General features: G+C 35.5%; 1 protein-coding gene across 3 annotated transcripts in view; it reads left to right on the top strand.

Annotated features, from left to right (window-relative positions):
* The first annotated feature begins 221 nt into the window (after positions 1 to 221).
* The window catches only part of LOC128997790 (protein sex-lethal-like), a 50650-nt gene continuing 29038 nt past the window's right edge, over positions 222 to 21833 (top strand). Inside the window, exons 1-2 of one of the 3 annotated variants that reach the window (XM_054423486.1) lie at positions 222 to 496; positions 12307 to 12482. In XM_054423486.1, the coding sequence (XP_054279461.1) occupies positions 359 to 496; positions 12307 to 12482 (314 nt within the window). In that variant the 5' untranslated portion in view covers positions 222 to 358. The remainder of the gene's footprint in view (positions 497 to 12306; positions 12483 to 21833) is intronic. The other 2 variants (XM_054423487.1, XM_054423485.1) reach the window with 2 other exon arrangements.

Genomic DNA, 21833 nt, shown 5'->3' with positions numbered 1-21833 from the left:
TTTTGATAGAATGCTGACAACAAGACATTTCAGCACTTGACACTGTTAAGCGTGTGGCCCACTAAAGGCACCACCAAGGAACTGCAATATTATTATTGCTTTAGCTGGTGATAAAGAGGGGATTTCCCCCCCAGTCAGATGGGGAAATTTCGATGAATCCAGGGTAGCAATACTGGCAACACTGTTCGCAGCTCACGCACGCCACCGTTTGCCGTTGCCTACTAGACTCACTCTCACTCATCCAAACCCCGCCATCTTGTTTAGCAAGAAAGAACAGGAGGTTTTCTTTGTCCAAATCTTTTTACTTTTTACTTATCATTATACTTATTGATCATCTGTTGAGTAGCATTTATCTATAATGGCAGCCCAAAATGGACGTACTAATTCCAATTTAATCGTTAATTATCTGCCCCAAACGTTCACTGATCGTGAATTGTATAGCATGTTCTCGACGATCGGACCAGTTGAAAGTTGTAGGGTCATGAAAGATTTTAAGGTAAGCATATAATTTATAGCATAACCATCTTAAAATAATTCTGTTAATACCTGATTTGTTAACCGGTTTGAGTGGCATTAATTAATTATTAGTAACTAATTAAAGCCACGTAGGCCTATGCCGACTCATTGGGTCCCCAAGTTATATAGGCCCCAGTCCTAGTCTAGGTCCAAAGCTGGCAAATGAGAGTTGAGGCTTAACTTAGGCGTCCTTACTTTCTTTTAATAGGCTGGGTAAACTCAAACCATTCCGATCACCAACTCTCCATAGGCCTAAGTTAGGCCTAAACCTAAAACAAACAACTAAGTTAGGCCTAGGCCTAGCCTATTTTGTTTTATGACAAAAGCCCTTTTAACTTAAAAAAAATTATAGGTCTATGCCTCGTAAGCCTAGCCCTGGTCATATGCAAACAAATCTTTCTGCCTAGTCTGGATGAAGTAGGTCTAGGCCTACTTTTCAGAACTCAATTTAACACGTTCGCGGCGGCATGGGAGCGATCGCTCCCATACGGAACCCTAATGCCATCCTGGTGGGTGTGATCGCTCCCAAGCTGCAATGCAGTACGAAATGATTTATTTTTAAGCCAGGATTAGAGCTAGAAACTTGAAACCTCGCACAGCACTGCTCAATAGTATACTGTAGGCCTATTTTGTTGTGGTGTTGGTTGGTAGTAAATCTTCCCGTAAATCCCCGTCTGGCAATCTCACAATTCTACTTTTGTCCCGTCTTTTTCCCTCCATTTGGCAATACAATTCCAATGGGACTGGCTACGTTACAGGCAGTGCTGCTATCTGTTGGTGTTTAGCGAACTACGTCGACTCTCGTTGTAAAGCAGGACATCCTCGCACGTTATTTGCTATTTGTCAGCCCGAAATTGGAAAGCCAATCACACGCGGCAATCGGGTTTGTTCGATGCTGAGGGCTGCGCCGGACCTGGGATACGCCCGCCATTTGACGTGTCGCCGCGATCGTGTTAAACACAGAATACACGTCCGGTAACCAGACGTGGATTAGGCGTCCGGTAGTGACGTCACCGGGTTGTGGGGTCCCGGAACGCCATTACCACAACGATACGATGTTCGGCCGGTGTTGTTCGTGGTGTAGTGGATAGAGTGCTCGGCTGATATCCAAGAGGTCTTTAACTTTTTGTCACAGATTTTGCTTTGAATGTAATTTCTTCTTAACTGTACATCTTTTGTTAGAATTTTTGGCATTTATAATTTTATGTTATGAAGAGAATTGAACCTTCATTTGATTTTTTTCATTATCAGCAAGTTTGGTTGGTTAGGTTAGGTTATGACAGTAACTGAGGGACGCCTAATCCATGGTGGAAGTAAATAAGGTGTGCTACTCAGCCGGACGAGTATGAGACCGTTCTGCGCATCACGACGTGACGTCACCTTGGGGGCAAACGCTTCGCGCGCGTATATAGCTCAGCGTGACACTGCTCTATTAACATCAACATTTTGAACTGTTAGAATTGAGGAAAAATTATGAAACTTGACATGGACATCAATTATAAGTGGACAATGCGTGTTGTGAAAAAATAGTTTGTAATTGTTAAAAACTTAAGCGTGAAATCACTCTTTATACTTGGCCTTTCTTAAAACTAAACCTGTAAAAGTTAGTCGGCTACCAAATCACGTACTATTTGGTTAGAAGCATTTGACCAGCGGGAAAGTTTTAGATAAAGATCCAAATTTAACTTTCCTTCAAACTATATACCGTTAGAGGCGTTATTTCCTGAGATATGCTAAGTTATATGAGCACGTGATCGGAGCGCGTGCTGCGAGTCGAGTCAGTTGCCATGTATTAATCACACATTGCCATCCAACAAATAATGTAGTTTCATGAATATAGTATCATTGATATTTTTATTCCTGTATTTATATATTTATGTGAAAAATTTTTGTTCTGTTGACTTCAGTGTGGTTTTCCCCGTTTGAATATGGGTTATTTCGTAAAAGTTCACAGAGAATATAATATTGTCTCCTCGGTGAATAGGGTTAACGTTGCCAAATTGCATTTACAGTATTGCAAATCGTTGTTGATTAGTTAAAACCAAAGTTTGCAAATAGTGGTTTAAACAATAAATTATCTTTAACGAAAAGGAATGTATTTAACGTAAAAAAATGTACTCTGTTAAAAAATAAGTTGGTGATTAAACATTGTATTTATAATCAGGTAAAAATATAAAATTGTTTCACTCTTGCAATACCATGATAATAAAATGTGATATTCCAGTTTAATTCGACAGCTAGGATCCTATTTCACTGGGGTTGTTATCTATGTCGCAACTTTGGCTCGGGTGCAGGGGTGTGGATGATCACGTGTTGTTTGTTTTGTTTTCGTTTCTGTGTTCACCGCGAGTTGCAGTAGATGTCAGTTTTCCATAGAGCACACATCTTTCTACCAAAATGCCCCATTGTGCAGTGTACGGTTTTTGTAATAGTTCGAAAAATAAGAAAACGCAACCAAACGTTCGATATTTTAGTTTTTTTCAACAAATCAACAGGAGGCTAAGACAATGCAATTTTGCTAGTGGCGAAAAAGAAAATTTCTAAAGAAACTTAAAAAAGTTTAGAAAAATCCAGAGGTGATGAAATGTTTAATTTTTTAGATGTTTACTTTCAGGTCATAAATATTTTTATAAGATTGCAAAATGTAATAAACTATGTTTTTGGTTAAGGAAATTTTATTCATTTCCGATCCTACAAATTGTATGGCAACTGTTATCAAAGAGAGTTAATTTGTATAAAAACGAAGATGTTGCAACACATTTTAATGTAAAACTTATTATATCTGCCACATGTTAATATTACATATTTCATTTAAAATGTAGAATACAAAGTATATCCTTATAACATGTAGCTACAGTGTTTTGGATAATAAATGCGTGGCCTTATTATCCATAAACGGTGGCATCGGCTGAGCGCGCGCTCCGTTGCCGCTTGATATAATTCTTCGTAGCTAAAAAAGTAATTCTTTTATCGAAATCCAACCGATACTACAGTTAAATTAGAACCTTTCCCTAAAACTTTCCTGCAGGTCTCATTAACCTGACCAAATAATACGTGATTTGGTAGCCGACTAACTTTTTTGTGTTAGTATGAAAAAGTTTGAAGTTTGATCGGTGGTTGAATGGTTTTTAATTCAAATAAATTAATAAAATTTAAATCATAAGCATCCTATGTTAATAGTCCAAGACTATGCAAAGTTTCAGGAATTTTTATCGGTTCTTACTATTAAAAATTATAATTTTATTAGAGCGGCGTTACTGCTCGATATGGTCACGAGGCATGTTTGCCCCCAAGGTGACGTCACGATACCCCTCCCCCGCACCGCCTGCAGCCGGCTAAGATGCGCAGTAGCACACCTTATTTACTTCCACCATGGCCTAATCCACGTCTGGTTACTGGACGCGTATCCTCTGCGCAATTTAAATCACAGGCTTTCATATCCTCTAAGTTAAATTATAACAAGTTCTAGAATCAATGCAGTTTACAGTGAATTTATATTATGCTTAGGCATAAGTTAGGCCTATTGCACTTTTTTTGATAATTTACTTATTAGCCTACTGTTTGCATTTAAGTTTAGACCTAGCGTAGGCTACTTTTTAACATCTCCCTAGGCCTAGGCCCTACTTCCCCTTCCCATCATAGACTGGGTTAAAATGGTTATTCAATTTTCAGTTAACTACTTAAAGTAATTGCAATTAACCACTGTTTTGGTTAAGGTCATAACTTATAGGGAGGCCAGCAGTTACCATAGTTATCTTATGATGTGGTAGGAACACACTGGCAATAACTTGACCAAAAATTAATGCAGGCATTCTCTAACTTAAGTTAAGCCTATTTGTGTGTGTGTGTGTGTATGTGTCCTTTGGAGCAAGCTCCTCTGTGTTGGGGAGAGAAACAGTTTGTTGTTATTTTGTCCGATACTTACTTAAATTTTATTTATTTATTTTTTACGGCAAAATTACTATTTGACAATCAATTAAGGCTACATGCATAACAATTTGTGGATTATTTATACTAAGTAGGCCTATTAACATGCAGTGAGGTTTAACTTACATGGTGTTTTATGGTACCTAATGTTTTATGAACACATGCTACAGACTCCCTTTTATCTGGACTCCTCGGGACCAAGGCCAGTCCGGATAACGGGTTTTCCGGTTAAACTGACTTCACCTAAAAATTGTTAAAACGGACCGTTTAAATGCATATGGTACTAAGTACAGTATTTAACTTAAATTTAGCAGAGCATTGTAATTAGACTCGTGATCACTGTTCTCAAATCTTTCCCACGAGAACAGTCCTTTTAGTAGCGCCCACTTCCTGCCGATCTAGTCAGGTTAAACCGATGTGCTGATTAAAATTGTCCGGTTAAAGAGATGTAATTTCTGCCAAGTGTGGTCCGGTTAAACCGATGTGCTGATTAAAATTGTCCGGTTAAAAAGATGTAATTTCTGCCAAGTGTAGTCCGGTTTAACCGAAGTCCGATTAAAAGGTGTCCGGATAAGAGGGAGCCTACTGAATAACTAATAAATTGCAACTGAATAAGTCAATAAATTATGAAAACAAAAAAATAACTTTTTTTATGGAATTCTTAGCTTATGTTTTTATCATCCAGGTTTCTTTGTTGTCTAATAATTGGTAATCTTGTCTGGTGGTAAAATTTGAAATTATGCATAATAAGGTGACCATGGGGACCTTAGCCTAGCCTAATTTATATATCATTAGAAACTAGATTTTTACCTGAAAACAGCGGTGAAAACATTTTTCTGCGTATAGACAAAAATAACTCAAACCCCTATCTTTATATCTTGTTAGGTTAACTTACTGTAATGTTTTCAGCTTGTCTCTGTCACCATTACATTAACCGTGTTTAATGAATTGAACACTAACTTAAACACAAACGATTGAAAGTGTTGTCTATGGAAGAAAAAGTAACCACTTTGTCACCTTAGATTACTTATTCTTCCCTAGACGATGATTGTGTTAGTGTTCAATTCACTAAACACAGTTAATGTAATGGCAACAGAGACAAGCTGAAAAGACTGGTTACAAAGTGTCTGGGTACAAAGACTGGTTCATAAATTGACGACCGGGGTTTGAGTAATTTTTGTCTACGCAGAAAAATTTTGCACTACCTATTGTTTTCATGTAAAAATCTAGTTTCTAATGATATATAAATTAGGCTCTGCTAAGGTTCCCATGATCACCTTATTATGCATAGGCTAATTTCCAATTTTACCACCAGACAAGATACCAATCAAACTATAGACAACAAAGAAACCTGGATGAAATAAACATCAAGGATTTGAGGGTTGACGAAAGGTTTTTTGCCCACTGACCGCGAGGTGGTTTATTTAGCCACGGGTTAGCTTGGAAACAGATTGTTTTGTTATTTATTTATTTTACAACAGCTGACGCCAATACATAAGAAGATTAAGATTATGATACGATTTAAAAGAAAATAGCAGATGCAAAATGTGAAACAATTCAGATCAGATGTTTTGGTAGGTAGCAAAGTCCTACAAAGTACGAAGTCTTAGGGTTTGTATTAAACAGTTGAGAATTTAGCGGTGCTGGTGCTTACGACCTTGGTTGGACACATCTACAGGCGACACTGCGCAGATGCTTATAGTAGCCTGCACACGCTCGTTTTGCCGCCCCACTTCACACAACAGTTCACTCAGACGACTAACCAAATAGCCTATAATAAAATGGCCTATAAATATTCAATTCAAAATAGCCACTTTGTTCAAATTTCATGAGGATTCCAAAAATATTATCATTTAGATAGTGAGGTAAATTTGCAAATAAAAGAAGGCCTAATGCATGAAAAGCACACTTCACACATTTAGCAATAGCTCAGTTGCATAGTATAAAACCAGCTATTAATCTGAAGGATAATTTATTTCACTATCACAGTAGACCTACGTCTCAAGGATCATCAACCAGCTCTTCAACATCACTTAAATCTTCTTATATAGGCCTAAGGTATCTACCAGATTTCTCAAATAAAATTCCTGACTTTTCATGACCATTGAAAAAAATCTGCATCAAAAACTCTGTCCATTCTCCATGTTATTACACCTTTTTCTGTCTCGCAGTCACGTTACCATCGTCAAAATATGTCGCGGTCACGGCACCATTGAGAACATGTACCACGTTCACGGCATCATCGAACACATGTTGGATTCGCGGCGTGATCTTCGACTAGTCTCGTGGTCACGGTTCAATCGTGAAGATCTCCGCGATCACTGAAATAACATCATCGTCTCTTGGCTTTGTGGAATCATCGTGAACATCTCTCACAATCGTGGAGACATCATCATTATCAGCCAAAAATCCGCTCATCATTATCGCCGGTATTGACCGGCGATATTTTTGTGATCATAGAAACATCATCAGGCATATGAATTATAACATTTTATTGAGCTCAAACCTAAGCTTTTTTTTATTTTTTTATAATTTGTGAAAAATATTCACCCCACAAAAATGGTTGAAAAATTCTTTTTGCCTAACTTTTATATATATTATTGAAGCCTATAATTATCAAAACGAAATTATATAAGTTAAACTAAAACGGTATACTTAAGAGTGGTTTTAAGTTTCCCAGATAAGTTTCAATAAAACCCTGTGATTCACAATAAGTGGGCCAACAATAAGACCTTTACAACAGACACATAGAGGATTATAAAACGTCTTTAGGGGGAAAAAAATAAAAAGACAAAGTCCTACTTGACGTCACAAGGGGCGGGGCTTATACACGTTCGAGAAACAGCTCGCGACTGGAAATCTACCCTCGGATATCTACCCTCGGATGTCTACCCCCAGACATCTACCCCCAGACATCTACCCCCGGAAATCTACCCCCCGTGGTCAGCTCTGCCGCGTATCGGCTAATATTCATTGTTGTAATTGATTTTCTAATTGCTTTATGTAAATCAACGGCTCTTAGGTTAATCATTACCCTCTAATATCTAGTATTAAGCATGTGATATGTCATTGCCTTCTTTAACATTATCTATCTTCCTAATAAAATAAGCTGTAACATCAGCCCTTTTTCACCCGAACTACTTCACTGATATTTATGATTGAGGTGTAATTTTAAATCTTAAAATCCAGCGCAACGCAAAATGGAATTAAAATCTTTATGTTGATAAAGGGCTTCAAAAGTGTGACCCTTAAGCATCTGATTTATTTCCAGACAGTGATTTAAATGGTTGACCAACTTTCACATAGGCCTACATCAGTAACAGCTAACGGCGCATGCACGAGCGCGGATCGGAAGTGTTCATCACAAAAAATTTACCAATACTATTTTACTACTATTTAAAGGTTCTTCCAAAAGAAGAGAAACCAGTTAACATTGTAATAATAACTCTTATGATGTACTGTATGGGAAATATTTTATTCATTGAATGATCAACCATATTTTGTAACTAACGCAATAGTCATTATTGCTTTTACACTTATTACTCATCAAAAAAGCTAAAGAGCTAAATGCTCAAAATTTTTATTACTTAAATCTATTTATCGCAGTTATATGAATTAGCATAAGCCTTGAAAGTAACCGTCAATGTTGACGGGTTTCACCTAATTCTGTTCTGTATACTACCTTTAAAATGCCTCATTTTAACATTTTACTGGCAGGAAACCTGCTTATTTACTTCCTATGTTATTCTTATGAATGAATCTTTTGAACACTTATTTATGGACCTAAGTTGACAAGTTTTGTTTTAAGGCAGGATTTTCCAATAAGGGCCGCCGGTACACACACACCGACTTTTGTCGTGCCCCTGTACGACTCAAGAAATCGTATATCTGCACGACAAGTAGAGAAACAAAGGAGGCAATGGAAGTCGCATGGGGGTGTACACACTAGTGCGACAGCAGTCGTGGAGGTGTCAAAGTCGTGGACGACAAATTTCGAGTCGCGCCCTACACCGACTGGGGGTCCGACAGGCAAGTCGTGTCGTATGGGCTCACGACTGTACTGAGTCGTAGCGGGCATGGCCTTATACGGCTGTCGCGTCGGTGTATACACACTAGTGCGTCTCGGGACACGACTGCGGGTACCACGCTGGGTTTTTAGCTATTTAAAACTGGTCTACGACACTTACTTATTAAATTACAAACGATCAAAAACCAATTTTTTGCGATTTTAGACGTTTTCCAAGATGTTATCATGGCAACGGTTGTGAGAGGTTAGGTCAAGTATTATTAAATTTATGTAGGCTAAGGCTACTTCAAAATAGGTGAATGATTGTAATATTTCAAATAATTCAACATTAAACAACGTCTTTGTTGATTTTTTACCATAGGGTATGCATTAAATGGGGTATTATAAATTTTGACAGTACAGCCGGATAGTCCGGCCATTTTTTAGTCCGGCCGGTGGTCCGGTCCCGAGGTGGCCGAACTAGAGAGAGTTTACTGTATGTACATTTACAAAAATAACTTATTGTAATGGTAACTTATTGTAAAGGGCAACACAAATTAACCAAAATTAACAATACCTTAACTGATAACACATATAATTAGACAAATTAAGGATGTATAATGAAATGTACATAAATGGCATTACATCAATTCTTGTTTATTTTTGCAAAGTGTTTCAAAACAAGTTTTTTTTACATAGCAACGACTAAACTTTTTAGACACATTCATTCTGTTTATACATGGTTGTATGCCTGTATGCCTGGGTTAGCTGGGCCAGTAGTCCTAAAGCGAGTAGATTTCACTGTTGTGTTTGCTGAGTCGTATACCGATACGACAACTGTCGTGAGGTAACACGACTTTGTCGTATGCCAGCACGACACAAACAGTCATACTCACATGCGTCCAAGTCGGTGTGTGTGTACCGGCCCTAAGACTTTATACATTCTCTGAATATGCGAATGTGCTGCAATGGGGGTAGGCGTACCGTTGATATATATTAAAAGATAGTAGGCTATGCATAAAAAATTGAATGTGGCCATTATTTTGAATTTTAATAATTGTCTTATTTCAGGTCTTTCAGAGAAAATACTTTAAAATCCCTTCTTAGTACGCATCTAAAATCTTAGAAACTAAATTTTTTTACTACTAGGTGATAGGAAAAATTTACCATTATACACCTGACTTTTATTGATCCTCTTTCTCAATTTAACAGTTTACAACTGAGTTTTGGTTTACTAAACAATTATTACTACTAGGCCTACATTGAATAAACCGGAAGTTCACCACAGTTTACTCACTTTATCCTTTAAGAAATGTGTGTAAAAACAATGGTTCAGTACGATGTACACTTGACCATGTGCAAAGTGCGCAATATTATATTATTTTCATAACTTATTCATCTCCTGTTTACAGTTGCAGACGATCTATTCATGTTTTCACAACCTGACTTAAAAATTGATGTGATGAGTACTACTCACATTTCACTTTTAAACTGTTACTGTAGGCTATAGAGTAAAAGTTGGTCAACCATTGGAAGCACCTTCTAGGAATAAATCAAAGGCTTAGGGGTCAACCTTTTGAAGCCCTAATCGAAATATCGTTTTAATTACCATTTGGTGCTGCGCTCATAAGCTTGGCCAACGCCCCTAGTAGGTACTGTAGGTAGCTTAAAGATTAGTTTATAGGTGTAGGTAATTATTTTATTTTATGTAAACTTACCTACTTTAAAGTAATGTATAGCCTTTTCTTGCAAATTTCTTGTCTTTATGGAATTAAAAAAAAAAAAAAAAAAACTTATCAGATTACATTCATTTGGGTTTACAAATTTTTTTTCAATAAGTATTTTTAGCTTATTTATAAATTTATTGAACCACTTTTATTTTAATAAAGAAAATTTGAAATTTCACATACAAAAGCTGTTTGATAGACAAGTTCTTAAAGAATTAAATACAAATTTTTTTACTTGTAAGTGTTTTTTGTTCTACTTCGATTATGCTAATTAAGAGGTTTGGAGGTATTCCTTCATTCAGTTTGGGTTTGTCGTTGTATGTCCTTCCCGTGGTTGTTGTCAGTTCCAAGAGATTTAATTTCCTCAAAACTTTGTTTATAGGCACCCAAGCTTGGTCTTTCTCATTTTTTTTAAAGGCGGTTGTTGGTCCTGCTGGATCTTTATTTTGGCCACTGATGTCAATCACCTCTGCCACCCATCACTGATTGTCATACACACATGCAATAGAGTCTTTTGTATGAAGTGTAATTTTTACAGCTTTTGATGTTGAATGAACTTCATATTCAGTTGCTAGTGAGGTTGAAGCACCTAACATTACTACTGTCCGGTACAGCCGGTACAGGAATAAAACAATGTAAGCTTCTTGTTCCAGTAATCTTCAAACATTTCTCAAATCGGTCCAGGAGTTTGTTGTTGGAGTGTTGAGTGATTTCTCCATCTCTTATGAAAATGAGTTATTTTGTTATGAAATTCTGTGTTTTGTGACTCCTTTACGACTTCCTGTAGGGACTGGAGACTGTATTAGTTTCCACAGAATATGAGTTATTCCTTTTCAAAATACCATAATAAACACTTAATTGATTTATGTTACTGATTACGGTACATTAAATCTGAATGGAAAATCAATTTTAAAACCTATAAATAAATATAATTTACTAAGTTTTATTTCAATTGAATGATGAATAAAACTTAAAATTCAACAGGATTTTATTTATTTTTAGTACTGTATATACTTTGGGTACAAAGTTTTAAGTTAAAAATCTGTTTTGGATTTTTGAAATGTACATTAAGATAAGTTTACATTAAATGAAATAATTACCTACACCTATAAATTTATCTTTAAGCTACCAACAGTACCTACTAGCCACGTTGGCCGAGCTTATGGTTTTATTGTGATTTTTATGATACTGTAACTTAGCTTAAAAGTAAATCTCAAAGATGGAAATTCATACAGCAGTATAACAACCATAAGAGGGGTTTTTGGTAAAAATTTCAGATTTTTAAACGTCCCAACAAATATATTGAGACTCAAAATTTGAATTTTTCAAAAAATTTCAGTTTTTGAAAAATGATAACTTTTAAAGGAATAAAGTCTCAGGGTTGGTATTTGAAATACAAACACTTCTACTGAGTTGCTATACACATACAACAAAAATCAAGTTTGAGATTTTATTCGTTCCAATTGTTATACGCCTTCAAAAGTTGAAATCTTTCCGTTTTCTTATGAAATGTTGAGATGGGTTGAAAACGGTTTTTGATACACATTTCAATAAATATGTACTGAACATAATATTTAGGCTATTTCTTCCAGATTAAAATGCCTTTTGTTTCATCACTCTAGTGTTCATGGTTACCGAGTTGTGCAAGTTAACGCAAACCCTTACATTACCGTAGCAAAAATGCAAAAAATGTTAGTAAAACAAAAATGGCCGCCGTAGGAGTAACAAAAGAGATAAAACAAATTTAAAATCACTTTTGAACCCAGAATTGATATAGGTATCTGGGTAAAAATATTATTTAGCCTGTTTAAAAAATGGTCAAGCAACCAATTATTTTATTTCTGGATCACTTGATATCCTGGATAGACCCATTTCCACTACTACATTTGAGTGGAGGAAGATGGGAGGATAGGTTACTTATCTTAAAAATTAGAATTATATTAATAAATAAACAATACGATATTGGTTATAGGTGTATCGATACGGGCATGTCGATACGCTCCCGTGTATCGATACAAATCATCGATATTTTCGAGTCCCTGCATCCATACACACATCACTACAATATTCTAAAATAAGGATCTATTTATTAAACCTAATAGCCTATTTATTTTTTGTATGTTTCTTAAGACTGGCTACAGCTTTGGATTCGGCTTTGTGAACTACACAAAACCAGAAGATGCTGATCTCGCAATAGAGAAGCTTAGTGGAACTGAGATCTTCAACAAGAGAATCAAAGTTTCTTATGCGAGACCCTCTGGTGATGAAATCAAAGATACAAACCTGTATGTCACTAACCTTCCAAGGTAGGTTCTTTTAAACAGTTAAGCAATTGCAACACTCTTTACTTTTGACATAGTTTTTATTGTCTGCACCAGTGGCATTTGTAAGTAAGGTAATTATAGGGGTTTGCCTTCTGAATCCTACTAGGTAAGTAATACCATTATTTTTCACCGCTGATGAATATTACTTACAAGACATCACCATACAAATATACAGCAATTGACAAAAAAAACAAGATAGGGCCAGTTTTTATAAGGGGAATGAGTTGTGGGTGAATTAGTCCAACAGCTGATTGTTATTATTGTCAAGCAACTGAAAGCACAGAAAACGTACTACTATAACCCAGAATGCCAACCGCATGGTAAAAAGCATTAAGCGGTTTGAGAGAGCTTTGCCTGTCAATCCGTAGGTAGCGCCACCAGCGTTGCCATGCAATAGCATAGCAACGCTGGTGGCGCTGCCTACCGATTGACAGGCAAAGCTCTCTCAAAACACTTAATGCTTTTTACCATGCGGTTGGCATTCTGGGTTATAGTAGTACGTTTTCTGTGCTGAAAGTAATAACTTTATTAAATGAACTAACTCTGATTCTGTCTGCAATAAGTATAATGACGTCACTTCACTAACTAGAACTAGAATACCAAAATTAATACTGTGCTGCTAGTCCGCTACGCTAAGTTTAGGTTAAGTGAAGAGAGTAACTTGAATAGTAGATGAAGAGAATAGTAAAATTGTTGATTAAAACATTATCATTGACTATAGAAATATTTCAAGTGATTATGTATACAACAATGTTTTCTATAAAGGGAAATGGATGGACTGTCAGACTAATTACATGTATGAATTGAACATATGTGAATTGAACACCACCACAAACATGAACAATTCAAATTATCGGGAAGAATAAGAAACCTAAGATGACAAAGCGGTAGATGCATTTGTAAATGCAACCGAGCGTTGATTGTTTTTAACTAATCGGTATTTATTTAGGCATGTCGGGGTGGTCAGTCGAGCTTTGTGTGAATTCGTTACTGCATTCAGTGTTTTGAAGTCAGGATAGATTAGGAAGGTAAAGTTTAGGTTATAATAAGTGATGGGCGGATCCAAGGATATGTCAGTACCGGATCCAGATCTTCAATATAAAATAAATTATTGTAATATGCATACATATTATTGTAAATCAAACTCAGAAATGTGACAGGATAGATATCCCTGTACACCATATCTTTGTGTAAACAATAGTCTCTTAATGGCTTTTATGGGTGTTATTTTCAATAAATAATTTGAATCATTCCAGAGGTTTAACTCTGCTAAAGGCAGCAAATTTTTATGGAAATTGTAATAGATCACATTAGTATTTAAGCAGAATTTACTAAATTATTTGTTGACTAGTGGCCTGTAGAATTTAGACACAATTGTCCATATGAAGACAGCTCCCCATTTTGCGGTAGTATGTCAGAAATATATCTATGAATTTGTCCCTGAATTTTAAAACAGTAAGGCGACTAAGGCCCATTTTTCGGAATCTCTTTTTGTGTAGCGGAAAGCGACGCAAAAGCTATTAGCTATTGTACTGTTGTATTGCCTTATGTTTGTTATGAAGTTAGAATCATGTAAAAACAGTTCTTTTAGTTCGTCATGTACTTGGGTTTATGGCATATTAATGAGTCCATTGTGTCGTCCATTTATTTGTGGCCTCCTCTGCGAAGTGAAATGCGTCACAATGCATGCAAGTGCTTTAAGAGGGCTAGATTGTGAGAAACAACACTCAACTCATTTTACAGCGTTCTTCTAAAGACAGGCTGTAAAACTGCTTCTGGATTTCTTTTACAGTTAGGCCCTTGACGTTCTCTTTTGCATTTCTTAAGTCTGTTGAATTCCTGGACACTCTTCCACGTCTTGCAGGTCTCCCCCTACTCTGTCTAGTTACTTCACTCATTATAAAACCGGAAAACAAAAAAATTAAACACAATTCATTTTGAAACATTATTTACCAACTTTGACTTTCGGAATAAATGTAAACATTGCAAATAAATAAGTAACAGCTGATAGAATGCAGACATTTTTCAGTCCCCATGCATTTCTTATGGTTGATATTTTACGTTTTATCTCGTTTTCTGGTAGCTTTATGGGAATTCTGCTATTTTTCCCGAGTCCCTGGGGTCAAGACCTTTAATTTAAGACCTCTCCCACTTTTCTGCGACTTACCAGACGTCCACAATTTTCTGGTAAAAATTTGGTCTTACAGAATTATATATATAGATTAGTAAAAAACTTCACACACCCTATCAAAAGAATTAAAACTGGAATAAAAATGATAACACATTTGTTATCACCTTTTTAATGTAAACAAAGCTGACGTTTTCAATCCCAATGCATTTTAAATGGAAGATATTTTTCTTTACTTATCATTTTCTGGGAGACCCCCTGGGATCAAGACCTTTAATTTGATTCCTCTCCCATCATCCAGCGAGCTGTTGAACTCGCACAATTTTTATTTAAAAAAATTGCTTACAGAATTTTAAGTATAGATAGGCCAACCTGTAAAAATAATAAATTACATTAAATGATACAACTCTTATCGGTCTTAGATTTCCTGTATTTTAAAGGGTGCATGGTATTGTACAAATAAGAAGAAAATGACTAAAATTGGATTAATTATTGGGCTTTCAGCATCTACACTTCACGTAAATCGCGACTGATATATATCATATATATATATTAGTATATATATATCTGATATATATGTATTAGTGATGGGTGAATCCAAAAAAATGTCGGTACCGGATCCGGATCTGGATCTTGAAAAATTCTGATTCGGATCCAGATACACACTGTCATAAGGGCGTGTAAAAAAAACGTAATTAACAGAATCTCAATTTAAATCATACTGTTTAAAATTAAATTGGTAATGTTTAAAGATAAATACATCTTATATATAGAGTAATCTCCAGTTGAGCCCATAATCCCTCATTTTTTGGGGACACTAAAACTTTTCAAAATCATAATACCCCCGCCGCAGCAAACCTGCAGACTAAGCGAATTTCCATTTGACTGATTGGATTTACACTGAAATGTCTACTTAAAAATATAACATTTATTCTTGATTTAAATAGAGTTAGTTTAACAAGTACTTAGGTTTGCTGCATCAGGGAGGGTAAAACTGTTTTTTTTTTAAATGTGAATAGTTTCATAAGAAATAAAAACATTTTCCAAATTTGATCAAAATATGTTCACAAACAAGCAAACTACAACAGTTTACTTATTCTCCATAAGAATAACATGGGAATTTTAAATTTAAATTTTTTTGGAATTTTCTCCGTAACAATTAGGTGCATAATAACGCTTCAATATACTAAGTTATTTGTTTTTTTAAGCTCTACAAAATGGTTTGGAAAGAAATTGCTAAATTTTATGTTTTTTGGGTCAAAAATGGGAAAACCCTATTTTTACCCCATAAAACCCCCCGTAAACCCCCGTTTCCATGGTCCGATCATGCTGGATCGCGAACTCGTTCGAATAAACGTACGTTTACACGTTTGTACCAAATTTCATCAAAATCGGATCATTTTTGCTCGAGTTATCGTGCTGACGGACACATATATATATATATATAAATATATAAATATATAAATATATATATATATATGAATTTGAACGGATGGTGTTTTTGGCCTCTAGGGACCTCAAAACGAAAAAAAAAATCGGTCCCACGTCCAGGTCTTACCATGAGTACTACGGTAATAGCTTATTCCCTATATGGGAAATTCGCTAAAATGAAACTTTGTCCTAAGTTTATTATAGTTAGATCTTGAATATGATATTTCGTGGTTTTTGTAAGCACTATCCAATTTATTTATGCCTGAATCACCTCTTATTAATCTCTTCCTTAAGTTCGTTCCAGGTCCACAGTACTGATAGACGGTTATGTGAACTTCTACAGGTAAAATACCCTAGGTGTCTGTGTACATGAAGACTGTACTCTGTTCTAACTTAGAAAAATATTGGATGGGGGAGTCTCGACTTTTTTACCCTGTATGGACACAGATAATCTTCTTGTACACAGACACAGGGAATTTTACCTGTAGAGTTTCACCATAGACAATAGAGTACGACAATGAGTAGTAGTTGTTTATAGACTGTCAAAGAAAGGTTTTGCGATCCGCCGCTAGAGCATTATCGCCGTTCGATATCGGTTATCGGTATTCTATTCCGTTTCATCGTCGACTACTCGCCAGCTGTTACCAGCACTACCACTCTTGCAAACGAAATGCTTACTATATCGCTATTATCGTTCTGCAATCGCGTCAAAATCATGAACATCCTCCGCGGCTGTGTAGACATCATTATTGAATGCCGTGGTCCCGAAACATTATTAAAAAAATACCATAAATTATGGCATTTAAATTAATTTACAGCTTAATATTAAATAAGTCAGTAAACTCCAATTCTGGGGAATTCCTCCAAAGTTGGCAACACTACTCCCAACTACCAAGTTGTTATGGAAACGGTCGCTAGCGCTTGATGCTGCAGCGGTGTGCGCCGTAACTACACATTACCCCTAGCGGTCGGCGCCGGAATATACGCTAACCGCAGCACAGCTGACAGTCTATATTTATTTATTTTTGTCTATGGTTTCACATACCCGGCTATCAGTACTGTGGATCTGGAACGAATAACAAAGAGAGATAAGCAAGGGGTGATCCAGGCATACAAGACCGATGTTTTCCCGATTTTTTACTAACACAAGGCTGTCTGTATCTATGTACAAGACCGATTTACCAGATAACACGGCGGTAAAAATTATTACCGGTGGAAGTGCATATGCCCGGCTATCATTAATGTGGTCCTGGAACTAAATTGAAAAAACTGCTATATACAGTACTGTGTATTTGCTCGACTCTCGATAGTCCGGATTTTTCATAATCCGGACCGGACGTCTGCCACATTAGTCCGGATGAGCGTACATGGATACAGTCACTTTATGATAGTAAAAAAATCGGTGAAATTGGTCTTGTACATGGGTACAGACAGCTTTGTGTTAGTAAAAAAATCGGATTCATCAAAACCGGATCCAGCCCAAGATCCGGAATTTTTGGATCCGATCGGGTGTCGGTTCCAGCTCGGATCTGGTAGTCCGATATCCGGATTCGACCATCACTAATATGTACCTGTTATTGTTTTGATAGGCCTAAGTGAATCTGGTGATTTTCAAATTGCCGAATCAGAGTTAGCTACTAGCTAGTAAAGTTGTAACTTCCAGTTGCTTGACTATGATTGAAATCAATCAACTGTAGGCCTACTTCAACCCACAGTTCTTTCCACTTAAACGTCAGAATACCTACCTTGTATATTCAAATGATGTATGGTGATATCGGTTAGTAATATTCATCTGCGGTGAATATTAATGGTAGGCCTATGTAAAGTACTATAAAGTAAGATATCAAAATTAAAATTTTTTTTGGATTTGGAGGCACCTATAGCCTAACTTATTGAATAATTATCGTAAGTAAAACATTTGAGTAATTGTCTTACTTCTTAGCTTTGTACTTAGAGTAGCAGAGAGCTGTGCAGGTATAACGAGTTATTAACCGGCATATTTGTTCTGTATTTAAGAAATTATTACTAATTATTATTTTTATTACTGTTCAATTAGTAATAGCTTACTTCCGATCGAAATCTGTAGTATTTTCAAATTGCATTTCAATCTGTTAGAAAGGTTATATCAAATATTAGAGTCTCACTCACTCAAGCCTACATAAAACACACACACACAATCTCGGCTGTGTCGCCTGACACAGGATGCATCCTATTGGTCCAAAAATGGGGTGTGATCTGGACATAGATAAATATGCAGTACTCCTCTAAGAAATATTGAGGTAGCATCCCTTCCCCTCCCCACATCATGTAACTCCTTGGTTGAATACATATATTGCGCCGTATTTAGGTACCCTTTCTCTCTTAGTAAACTTTTACCTCTAAAACTGCTTCTCGGACTATACCGCTCTTCAATCGTTCTTCTCAAACAATTACACTTTCACAACGTCAAACTGTGAGTGTTAATGTACAACATTTTATACACCAACTGTAGTAACTTAGGCCTAAGTCAATAATTATTTAAAAAAAATCAACACATCCAAAGCAACTCTATTTTGGCCTGAGGCCTTGAGGCCCATGGGTTAAATTTAAACGTGTCTCTAATAGTGATGGGTCGGTACCACTTTATCAATGTCGGTACCAGTACCGGTTCCTAACCAAAATCGATTCTTGGTTCCGGTATCATCGGTACCTAATTAATTGTTCATCGGCTACTTAATTGTTTTATTTTTTAAATAAAACTACTGTATCTCTATTTCAATTTTTAAAACTGATTATTTTTCATTAGAGTCTAGGTTCGTTAAGGGATTAAGAAAATAAAGCTCAGGCCTATTTGTACAAAAAAAAAACACTTAAAAAACAATCAACCAAACCCATTCAAATCAAAATAATATACCATACCGGAAGTGTTTAATATAGGCCTAGGCTTAACTTGTATGTTGAAATGATTCACAGCTAAACCAGTAAATTTAACATAGGCTGTATACCTATGTTAACTGCCTGTTAAGTTCTAGCCAAATATTTGGAAGGAAGTAATTTTGATGTCATTTTGTACCTATAGCTTGCATTAAGTTTTAATTTTAAGCTCCAGTTTTAAGGGAAATTTAGACAAAAAGTATTAATGAAAATGTTGATGAACAAAACATTTTAGAAAATAGGCCTACGTATTGATTTGAGGTTATAACTAAGTTTAAGGTGCAGGGTTGTTGAAAAAAAAGATTTAACAAAGGCTTTGCTGGTGACTGTTATGGTTTTATTTTGTAGGCCTAGTGCCTGTACCAGTATTGTGGATTTTTAAGTATTTCGCCAGGTTTAAGTGCTTTTAGACCCCTACCTCTGTAGATAAGCCTGTTAAATAATATGTAGCATTTCTTAAATCTGTTGTTTGCTTAATCAATTTTAAAATTCTTCCAAACTTGGGAAGCAATTATCAAGAATTTATCACACATTAGTCTATAAAAACAACAACTTATGGTAGCCACTACTTCTACATTCCTGTAATAAACTAATCCACTTTCACTTATTTACATAGAAAACAAGTCATAATTATTCGCATCAACATATAAATAATTTAATAAATCCGACGAAAACAAAGGCCCATTCTTTAATTTCAAAGAAACTTGACAGACAACGCTTAACTACATTTTAGCGAATTTCCCTATAGGGAAGTAGCTATTACCGTAGGTCTCATGGTAAGACTTAGGCCCGGGACCGATTTACTTTTTCATTTTGATGTCCCCAGAGGACAAAAACACCATTCGTTCAAATTTTTATATATGTATATATATATATAGATTTATATATATATGTGTCCGTGAACACAATAACTTGAGTAATTTTTATCCGATTTTGATGAAATTTGGTTTGAAGGTGTAAGGCGGGATAAACTTGAATGAGTTCGCGATCCAGCATGATCGGACCATGGGAACAGGGTTTTATGGGGGGTTTTATGGGGTAAAAATTGGTTTTTCTCACTTTTGACCCTTAAAACACAAAATTTCCCAATTTTTCTCTAAACCTTCTTAAAGAGCTTAAAAAAACAAACAATTCAGTATATCAAAGTGTTTTTGTACAGTTATTAGTTACGGAGAAAACTAAAAAAAATTGTAAATTTAAAATTCCCATGTTATTCTTATGGAGAATATTGTAAAATGTTGTAGTTTGCTTGTTTATGGATATCTTTTGATCAAACTTGGCAAATATATCCATTTTCTACTAAGCAATAATTATTTTACTTAAAACACACACTTTATTAGTTTCCTTGTAGCAGCAAACCTAGGTACTCGTTAAACCTAATGTTATTTAAATAGATGGATTGAAAATTAATTCAGCCAAATGGAAATTCGCTTAGACGGCAGGTTTGCTGCGGCGGGGGTATTTGAACTTCCTCACCTATCTCGAGAAAGAGAAAGTCAAAACTAAATAAAGTACAAACCACTTCAAAAAACAATAACAAATATAAGCCCTTTTTTAGCAAATTTCCCTATAGAGAAGTAGCTATTACCGTAGGTGGCACAGTAAGACCTAGGCCCGGGACCGATTTACTTTTTCATTTTGATGTCCCCAGAGGCCAAAAACACCATTCGTTAAAATTTACATATATATATATAGATTTATATATATATATACGTCCGTGAACGTGATAACTTGAGTAATTTTTGTCCGATTTTGATGAAATTTGGTTTAAAGGTGTAAGGCGGGATAAACTTGAATGAGTTCGCGAACTGGCATAATCGTACCATGGGAACCGGGTTTTACGGGGGCTTTTATGGGGTAAAATATGGTTTTTCTCATTTTTGACCCTCAAAACACGAAATTTCCCAATTTTTCTCTAGACCGTTTTAAAGAGCATAAAAAACAAATAATTTAGTACATCAAAGTGTTTTGGTACGACTAATGGTCATGGAGAAAATTCAAAAAAATTAAAAAATTTCAAATTTCCATGTTATTCTTATGGAGATTATAGTAAAATGTTGTAGTTTGCTTGTTTATGGATATATTTTGATCAAACTTGGCAAAATTATTTATTTTATACTAGTTAAGCTATCAATATTTTACTAAAAATACACTTTAGTAATTACCTTGTAGCAGCAAACCTAGGTACTCATTAAACCTTATGTTATTTAAATAGATTTAATTGAAAATAAATCCAGACAAATAGAAATTTGCTTAGTCGGCAGGATTGCTGCAGCGGGGGTATTTCTTTTTGGGTTGGCTTTGCTGTTTGTCATGTAGCCATGTAGTTTTGTCTATCAATAAATAAATTTTAACCGTTGAACTTGAAATTTGAAATAGTAGTCTTTACTAGTAGTGTTGCCATTTGTCACAGTGGTTACAGATCGAATGCAATATGTTATGATTCGTCAAAATCGTGAAAAACTCAACATTTAACCATTGGGCTTAAAAATATGAATTCAGCAACTGACTGGACTGGACTGAGTCAAACAGTTAGAGTGAACTAGACTGATTTTGAGGTTCGAGTCGTACATTCAGCGCTCTTTATGTTGCTTCTGTATTTCAATAGTTAGTAAAAAACAAAGTTTAATAAAGAACTCTATGAGTTAAATAAAATAATCTTGTAACTTGTAACTATTAGGCCTAAATTAATATTATTATTATTAACCAAAATCAGATAAGGAAAGATAGTGTAATAATTTTGTTGAGTTCAAATAAATCATTCATTTGATATCCAGTCTTTATTACTTAAGCTTACCTTCTGTCTTCTGCTTGGAAATGGTGGAGCTGGTGTCGATGTTTGCACCACTCTATCAGTTGAC

This window comes from Macrosteles quadrilineatus, unplaced genomic scaffold, assembly GCF_028750875.1.
Source record: "Macrosteles quadrilineatus isolate MER2022 unplaced genomic scaffold, UCM_ALF_1.0 Scaffold_7__1_contigs__length_78375512, whole genome shotgun sequence".
Classification (NCBI taxonomy): domain Eukaryota; kingdom Metazoa; phylum Arthropoda; class Insecta; order Hemiptera; family Cicadellidae; genus Macrosteles; species Macrosteles quadrilineatus.
Note: the sequence above shows the minus strand (reverse complement) of the source record. Positions and strands in the feature narration are given on the sequence as shown.